The sequence below is a fragment of the Equus asinus genome, chromosome 15, assembly GCF_041296235.1.
Source record: "Equus asinus isolate D_3611 breed Donkey chromosome 15, EquAss-T2T_v2, whole genome shotgun sequence".
Taxonomy (NCBI): Eukaryota; Metazoa; Chordata; class Mammalia; order Perissodactyla; family Equidae; genus Equus; species Equus asinus.
The window spans coordinates 16,039,796-16,063,366 of record NC_091804.1 but is presented as its reverse complement, the minus strand read 5'-3'; the positions used below and the strand labels follow the sequence as shown (position 1 = coordinate 16,063,366).

Below are 23,571 nucleotides of genomic sequence, written 5' to 3'. Positions count from 1 at the left end.
GACAACCAGGGAAATGGGGAAAAATCAATTTCGAAATTACTTTATCTACCAGTTCACCCCCAATGTGTCAAATGCCTGGTGGAGAAAAAATAATCTAAAAGTCACGTGACTGGGGTTTTGTGGGCACGCAACCAGTGCAAATGCACAGGACTCCACACTCAAAAGGGAGCCTCACACTTGGGTTTAATGCTCTGTGGTTGTTGGTTTAAGACTCTTAATAATCTCCTTTGAGTTTGTGTTTTACAAGTAAGGGCCAAGGAGACAATGGAACATGCCTGCGGCTTGGATCCTAGAATCATACATTGTCTCATCTCCCACCTTCTCCCTACCTTCCCTGAACGAGTCCTTGGCTGCCGGCTCTTCCACCTGCCCAGTGACAGGGCCGCTCTCCACCTGGGCACGGGCACAGAAGAGTTGGGGCAGGCCGCAGGGTGGTGTCCCAGGCACCTGTGAGGGACTTCTCTTGCCGTGTGAGTATCTCAAAGCCCAAGGAAATGTGACATTAAATAGCAGATAAAAGATACCACAACAGGTTCTGAGAAAAACTGTAGAAAAAAGGAAAATGCCTTTCACTGCTTTTTGAACAAGAGGCCAACATTTTCATTTGACATGATCCTCACAAATTATGTAGCCAGCCCTGCATGTGACTGTGAATGGGACAGAAGCAGAAGAATAAAGAAGAGGAACCAGGAGGTAGAAGAGAATTGATGGGGTATGCACAAGGGGAACACAGAGGTAATTATGTTCTGAGATTAAAATCGTTGAATTCCATATTGTTACAAATGCACCAGATATATTTTTTTTCAAAAACTGCTTTATTTCTTTGTGATTAAGAAGCTATATATAGCATAAAATATTCAGATAGATTCAGACACTAAAGATGTGAATGGAAATCAACGTTCAAAGAAGTGGCATAGCTCAGGGTGCTAAAAAGTATCCAGAAAATCACAAATTATCAGCAACTCATCCAAGCTCCGTCAAGTGCCACCCCTCAGTGTTGTGAATCCAAATCTTCTGTTTCTCCAGGCATGTCCAACCATTTGAACCTGAGATTGCAATCTGAGAACACTGTCTCAAGGATATCTAAATGCAATGTCACTTAATAAACAGTAAGATCAATATCTTTCTACCTCAGCCTTAGCTACCTCCGACTTTATCAAAGGATATATTTCGGTTTTTAGCACTTTAGCCTGCCAGAAGATGACGTTGTCTAAACACATTTTCAATGTTTTCTTTTTAACAGTTAATATATTTCCAGGATGCAAGTCCATTTCTTTCTAAAAGGTTCCTAGGACACCCATTGAAAAGTCAGAAGCAATGAACTAAAAGGGATTGCTATTTTGTTGGAGAAGAACGACACCCTTTGTATCAAAGTGGGGAATTACAGACTGTGGTCACCCTCTGCACAGTGTCTCTTTGTCAAGTAATACATGCCGGAAAAAAATAATACAGATGGGAAAATATTGTGCACTGTCAGATCTTGGAAACGGCCAAAGGATTTTTCCTCACCAATGTCTTGTCGATGACTTTCACATTCTGGCACCCTGAAAAAATAATGCATACATTTAATATGAAATGAATGCAATAATAATCAGGCAGGTAATCGTTTTCCCAAGGAATGTAAAACTTGACAAATGTAAGGTTTATGATTCAAGGTAGGCTTGCCAAATCTTATGTGGCATGAGACCATTTTTATTACCTAAACAGTCCTTAACACAAAATGACTGGCACATAGTTTTATTAACACAAAGAGTATATTCTTTCTGCCACATTTAACAGAGAGTCAGTGGCTGAAAGCTCTCTTTTAGGGTATGTCTGTAGCAAATTAAAACGCATAGTGAGGATTCACAGAATGGCATTCTTCTTGCTGAGGCTGTCCACACAGGCTCAGCACAGTAGTGAGTAGCCCATTGATCTGGGGCAGTCTGGGCGATATGGATCACAGAAAAGGAAGCCCTCATTACCTTCACAAGTCGGGGAGTTGATAATCAACTCAAGGTCATTCTTTGCACCTAGAGGTCCATTCTGAGTCAAATTCAAATCGGTCACTAGTTATAATGGTACTTTTCTATTTATTCATTCTTTTAGCAAATATTGTTTATGTGCCAGGCACTGCCCTAGACACTGGAAATTCTGCAGTGAAGACAACAAAGACCCCTGCCACATGCTTCTTACATTCTAGAGAGGGAAGAGATAATACATAATGCCTGTAATTTAAACAGTAAATTATATGATTGACGATGTGATAGGTGGGAAGAGGAATGAAATAATAACAGGGAAAGGAAACTAGAGGTTGAGTAGGTGGATGGAGGGTGGATTGTCATTTTAAATGGGGTGATCAGGACAGCACCCTTGGAGAGATGATTTAAGTGAAGACTTGAAAGACGGGATGGAGTTAGCCATGCAGATACCTGGGGGAAGAGCATACAGGCAGATGGAACAGCCAATGCAAAAACCCCAAGGCTGAAACATGTTTGACGTAGTCAAAGAACAACAGGGAGGTAAACATGGCCTGGGTGGAAAAAGCAAGGGAGATCATAGTAGGAGTTGAGGTCAGAGAGAGGACAGAGGTCAAAGCACATAAGGCCTTATAGACCATTATAAGGACTTTGGCCTTTGGTTTCTGATCAGAAGAATGACATGACCTGAACTAATGTTTAAGAAGATCGTTCTGATTGCCATGAGCAGAATAGGCTGGGAGGGGGAGGAGGCGAGGACAGACAGACACCTGCCAAGGGAGGAGAGATGATGGTGGGAAAGATACACAGAAAGACTATTGCAAAATCCAAGATAGAGAGAGATGATGATAGCTCCAGCCAGAGTGGGGGCCGTGGAGGTGGTGAGTGAGGCCAGGTTCTGGTTATATTTTGCAGATAGAGCCCCTGTGGATGTGAGAGTATAAGAGAAAAGAGGAGTCAAGAATGACTCAAGATTTCTGATCTGAGCAACTGAATCAATGGTATTAACATGAACTGAGATTAGAGAGTCTATAAGTGAAGCAGGTTTAGTAGGAAAACTTAGCAGTTTACTTTTAGACAAGCAGCGTTTGAGATGCCACTTTGACGTCCAAGTAGAGGTTTTGACTATCCAGTTAGTTAATTGCTCGTGTGTTATGAAATGAGGAAGAGTCTGATGTAGCATTTACCCTTAAGGTACTCATATTCAGCCAAATATCCCTGATAAGACTGTCAAAGATAGAGGCTAAGTGACTGTTACAGACCATGCACACTGTAGAGTTCCTCAGTTCAGAACGTGCTCTGCACTTGAGCTGTAAATATAAAGCCAACTTCAAATTTAATTAGACCCCAAATAATTCCATCCTCGTCCCCCTCAAATTCACTTCTCTCCACCAAGGAGCCTGGCTTAAAGACCACTAGAAGAAAAGAAAGTTGTAAATGAGAATGACAAATCTTACCACTCAGAGCCATGGCCAACCGGAACTCTTCCTTTAGTATCTCAAGGACATCTTGAACACCTTTCTCTCCCTAAGCAAGTAAAAGATACAGATCTTTTGGGTAAGTCAGTCTGACTTGATTCACTTATTTATTTCACTGCCAAATCACCCTGGTTTGTTTTTGTTTTCATTTTTTTTTTTTTTTTTTTTTGGTGAGCTAACATCTGTTGCCAATCTTCCTCTTTTTGCTTAAGGAAGATAGTCGCTGAGCTAACATCTGTGCCAATCTTCCTCTATTTTATATGTGAGATGCTGCCACAGCATGGCCACCAACAAGTGGTACAGGTCCATGCCCAGGATCTGAACCTGCAAACCCCAGGCTGCCAAAGCGGAGTATGAGAACTTAACCACTATGCCACTGGGCCGGTCCCAACAAATTGCCCTGTTTTATATATTTATTTCTCTGCCTCCGATTACCTGGGAAGCCAAGCCCCAAATGATCGGTCTCCCCACAAACACAGCCTTGGCTCCCAGGGCCAGAGCTTTCAGAACATCAGTGCCTTTCCGCACACCCCCATCCAGGAAGACTTCCACCTTCCCTTCCACAGCCTCCACAATTTCCGGCAGAGCATCAATCTGTGGAGAGAAGAGGTCAATAATGTGATACTACGTATCTTGAATTGTTACCCAACTCAACTTCCACAGGCCACTGACCTTCTGGCTAGGGCTGAGAGTGAGAGAAGCTGAGTAGGTTTGGGATCAACAGTAAAATTATCCCCTTCTGAGAGAAAGAAGAAGTGCAAATGCTAGTAACTGAAAAACCAACTAAATTTGGAATTGAGTGGCTTATTTTTCTTTCCAAGTTCAAAATTTTTTTTCTCTTCCTGATATTCAAAATTAAAGATCATGATTTTAAAAAATATAAATACAATTTTCAAACATGTAATGACCTTTTATAGCTATTCTTTATAAAACATATAAAAGTAAATGATGTATCGTGCTCATATAAGTTATTCTGAACATTACTCCTTGAAAATCAATTGTTAAAATTCATACTCAGTTGATAGTGGAAGCAGTGGTGTATTAAAATGAAAACACAGCTAGTAATGAAAAACTTAGTCTCTGATTTCCCCATCCAACATACTTTATTCCAGCCATACATTAGAGAGCTCTCCATGAAAATGTTTTTCTTGCTTTTAAAGGAATATGACCACATGCGCCTTGAAGGTCTTTGTCTTGATTGGCAATTAATGACGGGCTTATCTTAGCACTAGAGAACACAAAGATCGCATAGAGTTTGACCCCGTGGATTGCATTATTGTTCCTGATCCTTTACACCACTCTGAACCCACTCCTCTTGCAAGGCAACTTTCAAGTGTTTCCCACTAAAAGAAACAGAGTGCCTTTGCCCACTCCTTGATATTGGCCTTGGCCTTGCAACCTACCTTGGTCAATAACATGCCATCAGAGGTGGCAGAATGCCATTTCTGGGCATAGGCCTTAAGTGACCTCATGCATTTCAACTTTCTCTTGCACTTGTGCCATTTGCCATGAGAGGAGCATTCCCTGGGCAATGCTTTCCCTTTAGCTGGGGCCCCAGAATAAATATTCGGGAAGCAGAACTAGCCCAGCCAAGCCCAGCTGGACACGAAACTTGGAGCACAGCCACCTAACCAGTACCAAGTCCAGATCGGCAGACCCCAAGCTGACACAAAGTTTCATGGGAATAAAAGACTGTTGATTTAAATCGCTGAGTTTGGAATCTTGTTTTACAGCATCATGTGGCATTAGCTAATACAGTTGGCTAATAGCCAATACAGTTAACGGCTAATAGCTGATACAGTTGGCTACTTTGATGTAAATGTTTGCACTTGAGAATGGAAACAATTCCCAAGGTGACCCGTAGGTCAAAATCTGTAGAAATTACCCACATTCGTCCCCAAATATTTAAATATAGAATTAAATCCAATTCCCGTTTAAAATGCATGCAGAAGAAGCTACCACCCATTCAAGTTCAGTTTTTCTAGAAATAATGGTGCTGAAATCATCAGCTGAAAAACGCTTTCCCTCTTCTCTCCTAAAATTTTGGAGGCTAAACTTAAAGAGAGTTTTATGTAAAACGCTGATGACCAAAGCCGACTATAGATTTGGAGGAAGTGAAGGCAACGTTTGGCCTGCAGCCCCTAAATGTTTGGCAGGTAATGTGATTTTCCCCTTTTCCTTTTGGCTTTTCTGCTTTGCTAAACACGCATTGGATCCACTTACATATGTCCCTTTACCTATACATAGTCCTCCTTTTACAGTCAGGCAAATTACATCAACATATAAATGCTACAATTTCCAAGCGATGATGCAAGCTGTAATTAAGCATATTTCCCCATTTGAAACCAGAACCAAAGAAAAATATTAGCTAGCTTGGGTTCAATACACATTTTCAAAGTCACGCAAATCAAGTCTGTTTAGGTTATTTCCAATGCCCAACCTGGCCTGAAAGGAAACTAATAAGGATCCTGAAAATGTGAATCCTGGGTTATAAAATAGAGCACAGACTGGTGTTCCATGGGTCTGTGGACAAGGATGTTCTGTCCATTGCTGAGGATTTCCAGCCTCCTCCTTTTTCTTTCTGTAGCTGCACTTTCCGGTTGTATATTTCAGAGAATAATTCTGATTAGAGGAGATTAAATAAACATAGGAGACAAATCCACTATTTTATGACTTATGTTTCCTCTTTTCAGCTTGCTACCCATCTAAGAGACCATTCATTTCAGCTTTTCTTTCTTTAGTGGTTCTTTAGACAACTACTTGTGGGCTTAACTCCAGTGGGGTTGATCTACAGGAAAATATGGTAAGATCCCAAAATGCTATCGCTCACTCAGCCATCCATTCACTGACTTATCAAACACTTCATTGAGGACACAGTGTATTCAAGGTGTCCTGCCAGGTGGTTCAAGGAGTCCGAAAAGAAGGCCATGGAGATTTGAGAAATATGCCCCAGGGATCCAACTCATGAAGAGACTCCTCTTTCCCACTCTGCTCAAGTCCCAGTCTTCCAGGATGCTCCCTGGCCCACAAAACTTCCACTCACATGGAGTACTGTCCTTTCTACCTTCCTATAACATTCATTGTCATTTCTGATTTCTGACATTTTAGGTATGGAACCTTTTACAGGTTTCAAACCAAAGCAGCTGCACGAAACTAAAGCAGATAAAGCCAGAACTGCTTTAATCAAAAGTGAAGAGAGACTGGGGCTGGCCCCGTGGCCGAGTGGTTAAGTTCGTGCGCTCCGCTGCAGGCAGCCCAGTGTTTCGTTGGTTCAAATCCTGGGCACGGACATGGCACTGCTCATCCAACCACGCGGGGTCAGCGTCCCACATGCCACAACTAGAAGGACCCACAACGAAGAATATACAACTATGTACCAGGAGGCTTTGGGGAGAAAAAGGAAAAAAATTAAAAAAAAAAAAAACAGTGAAGAGACACAGAGTCCGGGCCACTACCCCCAAAGCCTCCCCTGACTTTCTCTGCTCCACCCCATGCATCACACTCCACCAGGCCGCTCTAGGGGAGTTTCCACTACGCACACCTAGAAAATCACTGCTCCATATGGGCTTGGCTGATTGTTTGCAACTGCAAAAATGGCTGCAATCCTTTCCCTCCCTATCTTCATCTTCTTGCAATGTGACATTTCAGCTCCTCCCATCATGGGGAAGAAATGGGGCCAGAAGGGTATTTCCCCAACTCTTGAATCTGAGCCATCCTTGTGACTTGCTTTCACCAAGAGAATACAAGAGGAGCGACAGTGTGACCATTTTAAGCTTAGATCTCAAGAGGCCTTGCAAGCTTGCACTTACTCTCTAGGAAACCTGCCACCTCATGAGAACCAGCCTACCTAATGTACCAGACGTGAGACAACACAGAGCTGACCCTGCTGAGGTCATGCAGCACCAGCCTGTCCTGGTAGATCCAGCAGCTGACCACAGATGCACACGAGTGAGCCCAGCAAAGACAAGAAAAACCTCCCAGCAGATCCCAGCCCAAATTGCCAGCTCACAAAATTGTGACACGAATAAATGGCTATTGAGTTTTGGTCAGTAAGTTTCAGAGTGGTTTGGAACACCACAAAAGCTAACTGATATATCAAGTGTTTCCCAAAGATAGAATTGCATGGACCCCTTTTAAAGATTTTTATTTTTTTTTCCTTTTTCTTCCCAAAGCCCCCCAGTACATAGTTGTATATTCTTTGTTGTGGGTCCTGCTAGTTGTGGCATGTGGGACGCTGCCTCAGCGTGGTTTGATGAGCAGTGCCATGTCCGCGCCCAGGATTCGAACCAACGAAACACTGGGCCGCCTGCAGCGGAGCGCGCGAACTTAACCACTCGGCCACGGGGCCAGCCCCTGCATGGACCCCTTTTAAAAGGAGAAATATAATCTACCTAGATCTCATAGAACATAGCTGAGGCCTCGATTTTGGAAACACTTGATTGAACAACCCAAATGCTTATTTTATGAAAATGTTTTGCAGTGGAGAATTTTCACTGGAAAAGAATGTCATATTTTTAAGCTTAAGGTAATCTGGGTCCAGTTACCATTGAAACAAAAATGAAAAAAAATGTTTCCAGAGGTCAAAGACTCCAGAGATTCTGTCATTAGACCCCAGGTTGAGATATTCCAGTACTACAGATTTGGGAAATATTCTGTCACATTGTTCTCTAATTACTTCAAGACCAGTCTTGGCACATTATTACCTCAAGGGTAAGCACCTTGACCTGACCTTAATTTTTAACTCTTTTTGGGTACAGCAGAGGTCTTGCTGTGGTTCTCAGTAGTACAATGTTAAGACAAATGGAAGTTAAACTCCTATTTGAGGACTCCTAGTGATAAGTATTTCTCCATCCAAGGGAGCTTGGTGATTTATAGGAATGTAGAAAGTGTATAGTCCAGCTGCTCTCTTTTTGCAACCAACACAATAGTATGAAGAGGCTCAGGCTGAAAAGTCTGAGTAACTTGTCCCCTCAGCTCTCACCCTTTCGAGGAAGCAAGACAAGGACTTGAACCCAAGACTCTAGACTCCCATTTCAGTGCCCTTCCCATGACATCACTCTGCCTCTTTGGCTCTGACTTATGATGTCACAGAATCTGCAGGACAGCAAGGCCTCTGTGTGTCTGCTGAAAAGTTTTACACCACAGCCTCCTTCAAGCCTCTTGCCACTCACCTCAAAACCCACACGCTGAGGGAAAAATATCTTCACCATAAACTGAATCCTTTCTCACATTTCTCTCCCCATCACGGGCCTTAAATTTGCTCTAAAGTATGAGGCAAGACTCAAGTAGGCATCTCCTCTCTTGCACGCAGCATGCGAAGGGGAGGGTCATTGTTTTTTTAAAAACGGGCTCAGAGACCACAGCTCAAAAAGCCCTTTTAGATAAGTTTCCATATCCCCTCAGCCAGAGGGAAATAAACCACACCATTTAGATATTTTTCCCTTAAAATCTAGTTAGATTTGATTTCAGTAGATTTAGATTTTATTTTTAGAAAACAAACTTAATTTGGCCCTCACACTAAGCCTATGTCTTCATACACAAGAGAGGCATAAATCTGGGAAAAAGCCTTGAGCTGTGACCAGCTTCTCCTCCCCGCCAGGGGTCTTCACTCTCTACCTCTAGTTACCCGCAGGTAACATTTAATATCGTCTAAAAAGATGGGTCTCTATAAGGCAAGCTGAATTGGAAAGGGCTAAAAACTTGCAGTTTTATGATTTAAATTCTTGACTGTGTAATCACACAATGTGCAAAGACTTGGTTCATTCCTACCGTTAGTGCTTTAGAAAAAACTGTGAGTACAAATATACACACTCAATATTTCCCCTGTAGTCATTTAGTCTGCCCTATGATCTACCCAACTGGTCTACGAGTTTAGCTAAAGCAACCTAATAGTTCAATGAAATAATAATCCACGACTACTTGACTAAATTATTTGTTCTACTCTACTTCCAGTTGTTTGAATGAATTCAATGGGTCATCCCAATAAAGCCATCCATATAATAACTTTGCCCAAACCATTCCGATAAAAGGAGGGAAATGCATATAAATGATTCAGTTCAGAGATGGTGGTCTGGAAAGCCCATCCACATTATTTTGTAAATATAGTTTTTTAAGCTTTATTACATGATGCTAGCTTCCTTCGACTATCATGAATCAGATTATGCAATATTGAAGTTTAAAGCCACCAAAGAAATAATCTAATGATGTTTAAACTTTAAAAGGTGAGGAAACTAAGGTTTGGAGTAGAAATCAATTCCCTCTGCTGGGTCACAGTTTGGCCCTTCTCTCTTTTCCTTGGCTGTCACAATCATCAAGGCCACCTAATTGAACTTCCTGCCTCCTGTCATGCCAAAATCCAATTTATATGACTTATTGCTGCCAAATCGAGGCTCTTCTATTGCATAGCCAATGACTTATAATATTCAAGGACCTCTTCCCTCACCTGTCCAGGCTGCCCTATTTCCCAGGACTTCCTCATTCCCACCAGACACTGTAAACAAAATGGATTATTTGGTATTCCTCAAACACGTCTCGCTCTTTCCCATTCCACATTTAAGCTCAGGCTTCTAACATCAGGGGTCCACCTAGGGACAGGGCAGAGGTGAAAGGCACCTGAAACACCATTGTCTCATCTAAGAGAACCTTGGCCAAGTCCCCACAAGTAGAGAGCATATAAGAGAGCTCCTTTTTAAAGTCTCACCCCACTCCACCAACAGCTCCTGGACCCATTCTGGATCAAGAATGCCTGAAATCCACCCCAGGATATGTGTCTGTCCTCATGACTTTTGATCCCTTTCTGAGCCCCCAATCCTTGATCTTAAAATCTACCCCAGCACTTCTGCTGGTCTCCTTGGCTCTTGGCTCTCTTGGGGCTAATTGCCCTCCTTACAGTTCTAACTCAGTCCCACACCTTTCCAGCCAGGTTAGTTTACTTTACTTTTCTATCTGGATTCTGCACTCTGATTTGCCTAGCACAGTGTGTACAGAGTATAAAAACCATAGATGCACACTGGAATCTCCTGGGTAGCTTTGAAAAATACTGGTGCCTATGACCTCCACCCCTGAGATGCTGATGAATTACTCTTGGACACAGCCTGGGCATCGAGAGTCTTTGAAGTTCCCCAGTGATTCTAATGTGCAGCCAAAGTAGCTCACAGCTCAAGCAGGGTAGCCTATTTCCAGCCAACCTTCCCTCCCTTGGGCCATGGGATTTCTCTCTCCTTTTCCCACCCACTCAACATCTCTCTGCAGCCTTTCAAGCCCACATTCACAGGAAATTCCAGCCTTTCCCTCCTCCTGACTTTGTGTCACATTTGTGCCGATGATCTCAAACTCCACCTAAGCTTTTTGTAATTATGACAATTGTCTGCCAGCTCCCCTTCTTTGGACTTTCATGGCAGGATCATTTCTTTCATATTCCAACTTACATTATACTTATCAGTGAACCTATGAATACAAGAATAGTCTCTGCCCACAAATGGCTTTTTATTTAACAGGGACTTTTATAAGTTTACAGATAAATGTACTGGGCTAATTAATGATCTAATTTAGGTAGTTATATGCCATTCAAGTTAAAATCTGAGATCTCATATATTCATACATATTCTACCTTGAGTGTCCACACAAAAATATACACAGAGAAGATGCAGATACAGAGACAGTCAAAACTGTGATGGAAATGAGAACTCCAAAGAGAAATCCCAGCATTCGCCGAAACTCACAGTGGCTGGCACCCCATCAAGTTGTCGAGCCCCATGATTCGACACCAGAATCCCATCCAAACCGTGTTTAACTGCCTCCCTGGCATCATCACCTAGAAAGAGGAAGACAACCATTATATGGCAAAGGCAACTTAACAGAAGGCTTAGGTTTAGTGGAAGCATCCCAGTCAAAGGAGCCTGACCTCACACATGGATACCTTGCTCGGAAACTGTAGCATAGAAATACACCCAATTAGTGATGGTTTCCTTGGCCAAAAAATGTTGGCACTTACAACAATTTAATTATGAAATAAAATTTTCAATAGATAGAAAATTGGTATGCAGCTAAAATTTATTTATCCACATAAGGAAGTACTCCTGCTAAGTATTTTTTATTATTACTTATAAGGTCATACTAGTTAGCATTTAGCAGAATTACTCCTCTACAATTTGGATAGCATAAAATAATCTATGTGTTAAGCACTTTAAGTGTAACAAGTAATGAACAAGTCTATACCCAAAACATTTTTTAATCCAAAGTTATAACTTCAGTGATTATTTTAAGTTATATTGTTCTATAATTAAATGTATTTTGCTCACTGAAGTATGTCAAAAATGTAATATTAAAATTATATGCTACATCTCTACAGTTTTAAAATAGATCAATGTTCTCAAATCAATTTCCAACATATTTTTTATATTTTAAACTATTATTTTCCACATGCTCCCAATAACAAACCATCGGCTAACAGGATTATGAAAGTAACACTGCTTTTCAAGTTTGACACTCAAAAATAGTTGGTCCAAGGTTGTAGTGAAAATCAAATTTTGAGAACTTAAACAGATGGATACAGAACATCATACATATTTACAAATTCAGCAATGGAGAGCAAGGGCAGATCTGATTAAGAATAATAAAAAAGTTTCATAGGAGGATCTGTAATTTTGATTGTTTTAAAATTTTATGCTAAAACACGATTTTCCAAACTGTTTCATGGAATACTAGTTTTTAAATATTCTTCTATTTTAAAATGATGCTAGTATTATTTTTCTTCTAAAATTACAGGGACATGACAATGTTAAACCTGTGTTTTATAGACTGAATCTTTGTGTCCTCCCAAAATCCATATGTTGAAGTCCTAACCTGCAATGTGCCAGTATTTGGAGATAAAGATCCATTTGCAAGATTTCACTGGAAACTTCTCAATCACTCAGAGGGAAAAGGCCCTAGCCTCAAGATGGAAAGATGACTTTTTCCCATCTCATTGATTGATCTATATTTTACATTTTAATGTTGCTTCATATTGGACCATACGTGGTTTATTACACAGCTTTCTTTTCCTGGATTTCTAATTGCCTCTTCTTTTTTCTCCATTTATTATGAGACTTTAGAGTATTCCCAAGTTCTTCAAACTTTCAATTATTCTACCTAACCTTTTTAAATTTCTTCTTTTCCCTCTGGACACAAGCTCCTGAGCCCTCTACCTTCCTGCTCTATCCTGCTTGGGTTACTCTCAAGGCCTACTGCTGACCTTCATCCTATAGGTTTGTTCGCACTCACTCTGCATTGAATCTCTTGTTGGGTTGAATCTAACTTGTGGCTTCATTTGGTTTATGTCCTCATTTGTTCCTAGAACATTCCTTTGTAACTTCCTAAAAAAGAATGCATGAGAGGTAAGCTTAGAGAGCATTTAAATACCTTCTCCTGTGTTTGAATGACAATTGGATTAGGTATGATATTCTAGGTTGAAAAATCCTTTTCCTTAGAACCTTAAAGACATTACTGCACTGTCTTCTAGTGCCCATTGTTGTTGACAAGAAGATGGATCCAATTTGACTCCCATTCCTTTGTAAGTAAACTGTGTAATTGTTTGCTTTCTCTATACACATTTTTTTCCTAAAATTTCATAAGGGATGTAATAAGCTGTGATTTTTTCCCCTCAGTCTAATGACTTATGTCTCCAGCATTCAGAAACTGTCTGTCTCTAATAATTTCCTCCCTACTTCTTTCTTTTATTTTTCTATCTGAAGCCCACATCAGTTGGATATTGGACATTTTAAAGGATCTTCAAGGCTTTCCTTCATTTAAACATATTTTCCCTCTATTTACCTTGTCGTTGTTTTACATTTTGGAAAATGTCATTGATTCTATTGTTCAATCAATAATTTCATTTTTAATTACAGAAATCACACTTTTAGTCTTTGGTAGCTCTTTTTAATATTCTGGTTTTCTTTTGTCGGCAGATTCTTATTATTTAGGTATATTTTCAACTTCTCTGCATCTATCATTTGGAATTTTTAAAGTTTTTTTTTGTTTTATCTCTTTCTTCTGGTATCCCCTTTTCTGTAGATTTTTCTTGGTCTTCTACGTTTTGCTGTTTCTGATATGCCATGTGATACTAAATTTTCCATTTATACTTAAGGAAGAAAGATTGGGGAGCTGCTATACACTTCCTGGGCTGTTTTATAAATCAATTTCTTTCCTGCCAAGTCTTTGCCTGGAGTAGAAATTCTTTCTTGGAGCTCCATGTGGGACAAGGCCAGGAATGTTAACTAAGGGGCTAGTGGACTATGAGCTCCTCAAGCATCAGAATGAGGTTAGCATCATGTCCTGTTGTAAATGTTATCCACCCATAGGTTGTCCCAGCCATCCTTTTATTTCCTTAGAAAGGATCAAGCTACTATGCTAAGGTGCCCATCATTGCAAAGAGGTGAGGGAAGGGGACAGGATTATTGGCTGGTGCAATACTTTTACAAACAGAATTCCAATTAATGGCCTTGCTTTCAGTCTCCACTTCTAATCCCCCATCTCTATCACATATGTAGACTAGACACCTAGAGCTGCTTAGGCACTCCATTAAATAATTTGCCCCTGCCTCCTCCAGGGTTCCCGCCAAGCCTATATTGAGAGGCAATTTTCTTTGCATTTTCCTCCTATCAATACGCTCCTTTACACTTTGTTTCTTTCATAAATTTCTTGAAATTCCTCTGCTGTTTGTGCCCCTCATCTTCCTTTGCTTTGCTGTCATAAGTCTCGTGTATTTTTCGATTTCTCTACTTTAATTGCAGTGGAGTATAGGTTTAGTAAGAGGTTACTATGAGTACTCAGTCCAGTATTTTGAACCAGAAGCTCTATACATTATCATTTAAAACGTGTTTGGAAAATGGTTCTCTAAAGATATGGCCTTAACACAGTGCTGTCCAATAGAACTTTCTGCGATGATGGAAATGTTCTAGATCTATGCAGCTCTATACAACAGCCACTAGCCACGCGTAGCCACTGAGTAATAAAAATGTGGCAGTGTGACTGAGGAACTAAAATTTTACTTTAATTTCAATTAACTTCGTGGCTGCCATATTGGACAGCTCCGTTTTAATGTTTGCATGAGTTTACCTATTCTAATAAAGAGATGTAGTATGGTATTTTTTAAAAAGACTACATATATCCATAAATAAACTTAACAAACAATGTAAAAGGTATTTGGAAGTGATGTGGTTTGCTCTGGTTATCTAGTTGTGTGTGTGATACCTTTGATCAAATCAAAGGTAAAAAAAAAAATCAAATATATGAACTCTATTGTTCTATGAACCCCATGAATGAGGATGTATGCAGTTCTCCAATTTATATTCAGATGTCTGCCACTATGTAGCTACAACCTGTGTTTTGAGAAATTGAGTATTATCAATAAACAAATCCTATACAGTATGAAAAAGTGATTAATTGCCTAGGCTTAGTAGTCAGATCACTTGGATTCAACTCCCTTATCTGCTGCTTTCTTGCTATGTAAGTGCCAAGTTACTTAACTTCTTTGGGCATCGGAGTCTTAACCTATATCATGAGGATAATTGTTGATTAAATGAATTGAATGAGTTAGAAAGGGCCTGACATATATTGACCAGTCAGATAAATATTCACCATTATTATTATTTTCATCTGATGGTGTGGGGAATATAAAGTGAGAAGATGAGTAGCTGAAGGAAGGTTCGTTTGCTGGATGCTTTCAGCAAGTCTGTTTGAGTTTTGTTTTTAACAATAAATTCTCATGCTAGTGTAGATTGTGATTACAAAGAGCCTTTCATTCGAAGTAAGTGCCATGTAAGTAACAATTTGCTATCTTCTATCATTTCATGTGGTTTTCCATGTTCTTCCAGGCAGTGCCGGGGAATGCAGGGGCAAGTGACAGAATGGTTTGCTCAGAAGATAGGATCATGAGTGTCTAGAGAAGCAAAGAAAGTAAAAATAATTTATGACCAGAAATGAGCCTCTTTCATTAGCTACTTACGAAGCCTTGTCCACAGTTTTACATTTTGTTTTAACTTAGAGAGAAAAACAATGTTGAATTAATGAGAGGGTCAGAATGTTCTGACTTAGCACAGTGTTCATGAATCTTTGCTATTTTCATTAATCCTTAGAGTTTACTGATATGGCATTCCACATTTGTTAATTTGCCAGTCGATACATTAATTGATTGACGAACACAATAGTCAATAGGGAATCACAGTGTTTGCTATCTTATTAATACATTATGTCCATATTTTATCTTAAATACCAAAGGGAAATGTAAGTACTCAAGATTTACCCACAAGCCGTTAAAGCTTTTGACCCAGGATTCTGTGGTATCGTACAGGAGTTTAGTAATTAAATCCTAGATACGTGGCAGCAGTTTTGAACACAATCCAGGAACATTGAGTGAATATTCTTTGAGAGCGTCTTGAGAAAAACGTCTACAGGCAAAGAGCTGGTTAGAGAAGAGTTTCTGAGAAACAAAAAGCCACTATGGAAGTGAGACAGCCTAGCTAAAAACCTTTTTTTAATTTTAAAAACAATGCTCAAAAGCACGATGCCTTTGCTCATAAAGCCTTTTGTTTGTTAGCGTGAGTTCTGGCAATCCTGTCTCAAATAGATGTTTGGAGTTCGTGTTGAAGTTTTCCAAGGGCAGAGTCTAATCATAGCAAGAGATTACATCTTACACTCCGATTTGCATTCATTAAAATGCAGTTCCTGAAATGGTGGTAAGGGGGGATGTTTCATTGAGACCTTTCCAGTTGCCCATGATTTCATGTTCCTGCAAACATAATCTGCATCTTTCTGGTAAAAGGAAAATGAAAGAGGACAGGAGACTCTCAGTCAATCCCTGTGACTTCTGGATGAAGATCTGTGAAAGAGTGAGAACTAGATTTCCCAGAACTGGCCCCGCCACCCCTCCCCCCATCTCCAGATTGAGCTTATGCACTACTCAATGCAGTTGTTGTCATAGAGACGATTCCTGTTTGTTAAATAAATGAAATAAATAGTTACAGAAAAACTAGACAATGTAAACTGTACATGTGTAAATAAGTTATTTCCTTTGAAATGCCAAATGCCCCATGTCTCTTTCTCTTGTTTTTGAGCCCTTTCTGCTGAAATAGATTCATATCGTTTTCAATGAGGATTTTACTCAATAAACATTTGGGCCATCTCCTGTGTGCAAAAGATTATGAAAATATGTAGTGACACGAGTCACACAATTCATGTGGATGAAAAGAAAAAAGAGCTGATGGATGGTGGTGGTGCTGGTCTTAGGTAAGATGACCACAGAATGAAGTCCTAGAAACCAATTTTTCAACCTAACATATGATAGTAAAGTCTAATTCAATAGATTGCCATCATATTCTAGAAGACAAAGTCATAGAAAATGATATATATTGGGAATCCTAAATTGAATAGTTGGTTAAAAAGTTAAATAACCTTATTCTTATATTTGTTCCCTATTTGACTTAGCTCAATATGGGACTATACTAAAACTTTGTCTTCCTTGGTGTTTTCAAGTCAGTTGTCCTGGGCCACTTCTCTGATGAAAATGAATTAAATATTTAAAACTACATTAAATTTCTAATTCAATTATACCCTCCCAGTTTCCTCAGGTCACAATCATCTCTTGCCTGGGCAACAAGAGTTTCTTAAATGTCCTTCCTGACCCCAATTCTGCCACCTCCATCCATTAGATCCATTACACAAAGTGTGATTTTTCTAAAATGCTAATCTGATCAGGTTGCTTCTCTGATCAAGATCTTTAGTTGTTCTCAAACATCTTAAAGTCTGCATTATCTAATATGGCTTATATGATTTATAAGTTATTACTCATAACTGCTTTATTTTGCTGTTATCCCAGTCTGAGAAAGAGTCATTTGACCTGATATCATAGCCAAACTCAAGCATCATCTTTCATTTTGAAATGAGATCTTCCCTAACCCACTCTTATAATTGCCCACGTTCTATGTTAAGCTGCACCCTTATACTGCACAGATTTCTATCTCAGCCCCCGTAGCATCTTTATTGCACACAAATTCTTATTTCTGTGCATGCCTCCTACAAGAATGTGCTTTCCTTTGGGCCAAAGACATCGTTACTATTTTTTTTAATTTTTAGCATACAAGAAGTATGATAAATGTATATGAAATGAATGAGTGAATGAATAAATGAATAGATGAATGAATGAATGGGGCAGAACTGTCAAGTTAATGTTGTTTAGTACCCACAGTTGAATGTAGCTACAGGAAGTAGCACTAACAATCATGAATGACAATACAGATGCCAGCAGGTAAGTGAAACTATTGTCTAAAGGTGTCTGCAACACCAGGATACGCTCATTGAAGTATAATCCACAGAAATTATGAACTAAGACAATGATCAACAGGACAGAGTGTAACAGTAGTTTTTTAAAAACACAGATTAAGACATATCTGGATTTAAACATATCTCCACTACTTATAACCTTCGCTGGGCCCATTCTTTTACTTTGATTAGCTTCATTTCTGTGTGCATAAGATTAAGTAGATAAAGTCTGCGGCACGCTTAGAGCTTTCTAAATAGAGGTCATATGACTCCCACGTATTCAAGTAAAAGCAATGAAAAGTTTTGATTCTAAGTCATCATTAACCCAGAGATAAGACAATAGAACCTCTCATCCCAGAGCCACTGGCTTAAACATTTCCATTTAAAATAATATGTTTTTGGCAGTTATCTATATAACCATACTGAAAAAAAATATTTTCAAAGGCAAGAAAACATTTTTGTGGGTGAACACATTTACACTCCAAATTATTATAGTCACTGGTACCTCCCTGCGGGATTTGAATACATGTGGATACTGGAGAAGGAGTCAAGTGCCTTAACATTCACGGCTTGATATTTGAGGATTTTAATGTCCTAGTCAACCATTCTTTACCATGAGGTAAACACTCAAAAATTAGTTCTAGTCACTGGAACTTGGAGGGAACAGGAGAAAAATAGAAGAAGCTTTTAAAACAAGTCTAGCTGTTGTAATATCATCTTTGAAGGTTCTTGTTGGTCTGAGCGCAACTGTCGCAGCTTTCAACCAAAGCAATGAATTTGAGACCTTCTACCTAGATCTTGCTAAGCTTCACAATTTAGTGACAGCTCCAAAATAAGGAAATGATATCCCAATACCTTCAAAAAGTTGACTTCTTACTTCATGAAAGTCCTGCTCTCCTTCATAATATTACTTAAGAATGAGGAGATATTTACTCACTAACATCAAAAGGGAGAACTGAGAGACAGAATGCCTGTTTTGAGTTCCATGCTAATTTTTCTTGATTATTTTCCCTTAAAAATATCACGGCTCATAAAATCAGTATGAACTCAAGGAGAGAAATAAACAAACCTCTCAAAATGCCTTTTGCAACAATTGGCAGTGATGTCAGTCCTCTCAGCCATTTAATGTCCTCCCAGCTGATAGATGGGTCTATTGCTTTAGCCACGTATGTGGCAAGGCCACTGTTGTCTCCAAAATTTTCCTTAGGAGAAAATGCTAAATCATTGGTTTCAAAATTTTTCATTCTGAAATAAAGAAACAAATAAAATGAGAAACTTCCCAAAGGTAGAGATGTCTTTACAATGACTCATTCAATGAAAAAAGAAAAGTTACCCCTTTCAAATCAATCGGCTCTTCACTCCTTAACCGTCTCTAGGTTGGTTGCATGCATATTTTCCATGTTTTGATGGAGGATTTCAGGCTAGATGTGACAATCTAGTGGACTTAATTGGTCACAGTTTATTTTACATCTTAGGCTGTGTTTGTATAAATAAATCAGTTTCAAGAAAAAATATAAATTCCACATTCAAATATCTCTACCTTTTCAAGCCAGTTTATGAACACAGACAATAGATTTAATGCTATTTTCTGCCAGCAATGCATATTAATCATAATGATAAACATTTGCACGGTATATTAGAGTTAACAGAGGGCTTTTATATCCCAATATTAACAAAGTGTTTTTAAAAGCTTTTAGAAACTAAAATTGATACCCTATGATTCCTATTTTACATAGGAAACAAAAACAGAAGTGAAGAACAAGATGCCCCCAAACATAAACTAGCTCAGGCAGCGTTCAGGTCCAATCTGGGTATCTTGACTCCTAATCACATTCTCTTTGTTCACATCTCAGTTGCATCCTGGCAATTGCATGTGACTTCAGGAAATCTTCCAATATCCTTGTGGAAAATTCTAGAGGGAATTGGAACTGCAGTAACACGTGTTAATACTTTCTGTCTGCTGCCACCGTAGACTTTTCTCCTGTCCTGCTATTGGGGGCGGGGGGCTTAAGGAGAAGTGCGAAGTATTTCCCAGCAAATGAGTTGACAGGTCTTGCTTTTCCATCCTCCATTTAGTTATTTTCTCTGAGACTCTCTGCCTGCTGACTCAAACTTCCCAGTCTTCCCCAGACGATCCTGACCAGGGCATGAGCTTTCCAATGATCAAGACCTTCATTTCTCTGCCTGTGGTGTGACGGTTCATTTTACGTGTCAGTGTGACTGGCCAAGGGGTGCTTAGACAGCTTGTAAAACATTATTTCTGGGTGTGTCTGTGAGGATGTTTCTGGATAAATTTTGGATGATTCAAATTAGCATTTGAATCGGTAGACTGATTAAAGATGATAGTTGTCACCAATGTGGACGGGCATCATCCAATTTGTTGAGGGCCCAAATCGAACAAAAAGGTGGAGGAAGGACAAATTTGTTCTCTCTGCTTGAGCTGGGACATCCATTATCTCCTGCTCTTGGACATTGGAGCTCCTGGTTGTCAAGCCTTCATATTTTTACCAGAACTTATACTATCGACGCCCCAGTTTAGGCCTTCAGACTCGGGCTGGAACTTATACACTGTTGGTTCCTCTGGTTCTCAGGCTTTTTGGTTTGGACTGGGCCACTGGCTTTCCTGGGCCTCTAGCTGTAAAGAGCATGTTGTGGGACTTCTCAGCCTCCATAACTCTCTCTCTCTCTCTCCATATCTAATATCTATAAATCTTTATATATCCTACTAGATATGATTCTCTGGAGAACTTGACTAATACACGTGGTTTTCTCCTGCTTCTGGAGCCTGAGTCACCACTGACACAGCAGGCCTGAAGTGTCAAGGATGTTGGTGTATAAACACCCCTGCTTCCTCACCCCTAGGCAGACTCACTCTGAGATGTGTTCTACATGATCTCCTAGAATTTTCCAGCAGCATTCAGCTTCAGTTGCCCACAGTTGTAGCTGTCTTGATTAACATGCCTGTCGTTTGCTGCTCTCCTTCCTTCGCACCACTTCCCCATTCCTGTGCCAGCATTCCCTTCATCTTCCAAAGGTACAACTTGCACTTAAATCATTGCCTCACTCTCTGCTCCTAGAGGAACCCAAACTGAGACAAAAACCCACTGAGTTACTACCTTCCCCTATATCTACTCTTGTTAACCCAGCTCGGACCAGTATTTCTCTAATTCACCTGGAACCTGAGTCACCACCCACACAGTAGATTTGAAGTGTCAAGGATGTTGGTGGAACAAATACACCAGTATTTATGGAGCATACTGGCTCTGCTACCAGTTTACTCTATACCTGAAGTCTTTTCTCTTGGTCTAGTATCCTAATATCCTGACTAGATTTCGGCAGTTCTGCAAACTCGGGACAAAAGTTGTTTTTGCCTGTACCTCTGACCACCAGCTGGATGGCTGGTCATCTGGATACACAATGGTACCACCCATGTGACTTAGTTGCCTACAGCCCCAAACCCAATTGTTAACTTCATATCTCTGAAAGACTGTCTTTGAATGATGACAATGACCTGGATTCAACTTGCTCTTCTGCACATTATAAATTACTCTGCTAACCAATCTCCCCTTTGGGTAAAAGCACAGCTGTATCTTGATCTCCGGCTTAGTCACAGCTTTTTCTTCCCTTTCATTTGCTCTGTCACTAAACATGGAAAGGAGTTAGAAGCCATGACTACAACAACTTTTATTTAAACCTAGAATACATAAGCACACTATTTTTAAATTATTTTTTTAAAGAATCGTACAACTTCCTTTGATATAAAACTAAGTTGAATGCTTTTTACATTTCAGTGTACTCTCATCGAAAATAGCTGGTTGTGTATCTTGGGCAGCATATGTTACAAAGACATGAACATTCACATCCCGCATAATTCTATTCAAGTCATTGGCAAGTTTTTCTCAAGAAGGATTGAACAGTTGGTCCTATAGTTTCATGGATTCAGATGACCATTAAATATCATAGAAAATTCTAGCTCTGGGAGAGTCATACTGGTATCCATCTATTTATTGAGCTTTAGAATGGATTTTAGCTGAAATACTCAGGCATCTCTTTTGATCAAACCACTTGGGGTTGTACATTTTATCACAGAAGCTCGTCTTCTGTGGTCATCTTGAATTAAGCTAACCTTCTGGTCAATAAACATACGCTTATTATGAAGACCTATTCCATTACTTAAAAATGATACTAAGGGACATTAAATTCCAAATTTTTAAAAAATATTGTCAATAAGAAAAAGGTCCGGTCTGTCTATTCCATAGAAAGACTAAGGAAAAAAAGAAAAATATCTGTATGTGTATAAACTCTGCATAGCACCCCACCCCCATCCCAAACAAGCTACAGTGTTCCAGCAGGGGCGGGGTGAAGGGGTGAAATGGATAGGAAAAAACAGAAACATGGATAAAATTATATAAATAACTGCTGTTATTCTTGGACGGTGAAATGCAGATCAACACTTGAATGAATGTTGCCTTACAGAAATCTCAGCGCACAATGAAGCCTTGTTGTTACTCTAAAACGTTGTTCAAAGCCAGAAGCCAAGAAAAAGTTTTCAGATATCTTGACAGAGACCCACGATGGAGTGTTTTACCATGGCTCTGAGGAAATCTCCATGAACGCTATTTTTATTCGAATTATGACATATACACACACAAAAAAACATTTAAAACGGCTTCTGATAACCAAAGTATTCCATTTTGTAAGGAAGGAAAAGGGCAACATCAAAATAATAACATGATTACTTAGAACTTGATTCTCTGAATCCCAACGTACGTAATAATCCAAAGGCAAGGGATAGAATTTCTTCTTTGTATGGGATTCATTGTGCCTTGAATGGCCCTCAAATATACTTTTTTAATCTAATATAGAAATTATTTTAGCTTTTAGTAAGTTAGTATCATAAAAATAGTAACTACTAAAGAAAGTTAGACACTATTAAATTACCAATAGTAGCACTAATTATAATGAATAGTGTTGAGATACATAATATTATTTATTATAAGTATTGATAATGTGACATTAAAGATAAAGTTACGTGTCTCCATAATAGGAAACAAAATAGAGCCCATGATATTAACACAATAGTAGAGAGATTGAGAGATTCATAATACAAGCATACCTTGGACAAATGGCAGGTTTGGTTCCAGACCACCACAATAAAGCGAATATCACAAGAAAGTGAGTCACATGAATTTTTTGGTTTCCCAGTGCGTATAAAAGTTTTGTTTACACTACACTGTTGTCTATTGTGTGCAATAGCACTATATCTAAAACACAATGTAGATACTTTAATTAAAAAATATTTTATTGCTAAAAAATGTTAACCATCACCTGAGCCTTCAGCAAGTCATAATTTTTTTGCTGTTGGAGGGTCTTGTAAAAAAAATGCAATATCTGAGAAGCGCAATAAAACAAAGCATAATAAAAAGAAGTGTGCCTGCACATAGAGGAATTGGTGCATGGGCCACCGGACTTTAATTCTGTGGTTGGGGAAACACTTCCATCAAGAATGTAGACCTACTAATTTCCTCCTCAGTGTGGCTGGCCAGATAGAAGAAAGGTTCAGGGCATGGATTTTATGCTTGAGGTCAAACTCTTGTTCACCTTCTTACTAGTCATGTTTTGTTGGGTACATCTCATATGATCAACTACATTTTTATTGATTGATTCAACATTATTTATTGAGCACCTACTATACATCAGTGTTTTAGATGTTCAGGACATACCAGTAAATAAAACAACCAAAAACACCTGGCCGCCTGACCTGGCAAGGGGAGACAGAAAATATACAGAAAACATCATCAATAAGCGATCTATGGAACATGTTAGAACTTAAGTGCCAT

At 39.4% G+C, this 23,571-nt stretch overlaps 1 protein-coding gene across 1 annotated transcript in view; it reads right to left on the bottom strand.

Moving 5' to 3' along the window:
• Positions 1–796: 796 nt before the first annotated feature.
• Positions 797–23,571, bottom strand: part of HAO1 (hydroxyacid oxidase 1) — a 50,671-nt gene continuing 27,896 nt past the window's right edge. Inside the window, exons 4-8 of the mRNA XM_014828756.3 lie at positions 18,801–18,976; positions 11,158–11,249; positions 3,872–4,030; positions 3,416–3,485; positions 797–1,544 (exon numbers count right to left, since the gene is read on the bottom strand). Of these exons, the coding sequence (XP_014684242.1) occupies positions 1,474–1,544; positions 3,416–3,485; positions 3,872–4,030; positions 11,158–11,249; positions 18,801–18,976 (568 nt within the window). The 3' untranslated portion in view covers positions 797–1,473. The remainder of the gene's footprint in view (positions 1,545–3,415; positions 3,486–3,871; positions 4,031–11,157; positions 11,250–18,800; positions 18,977–23,571) is intronic.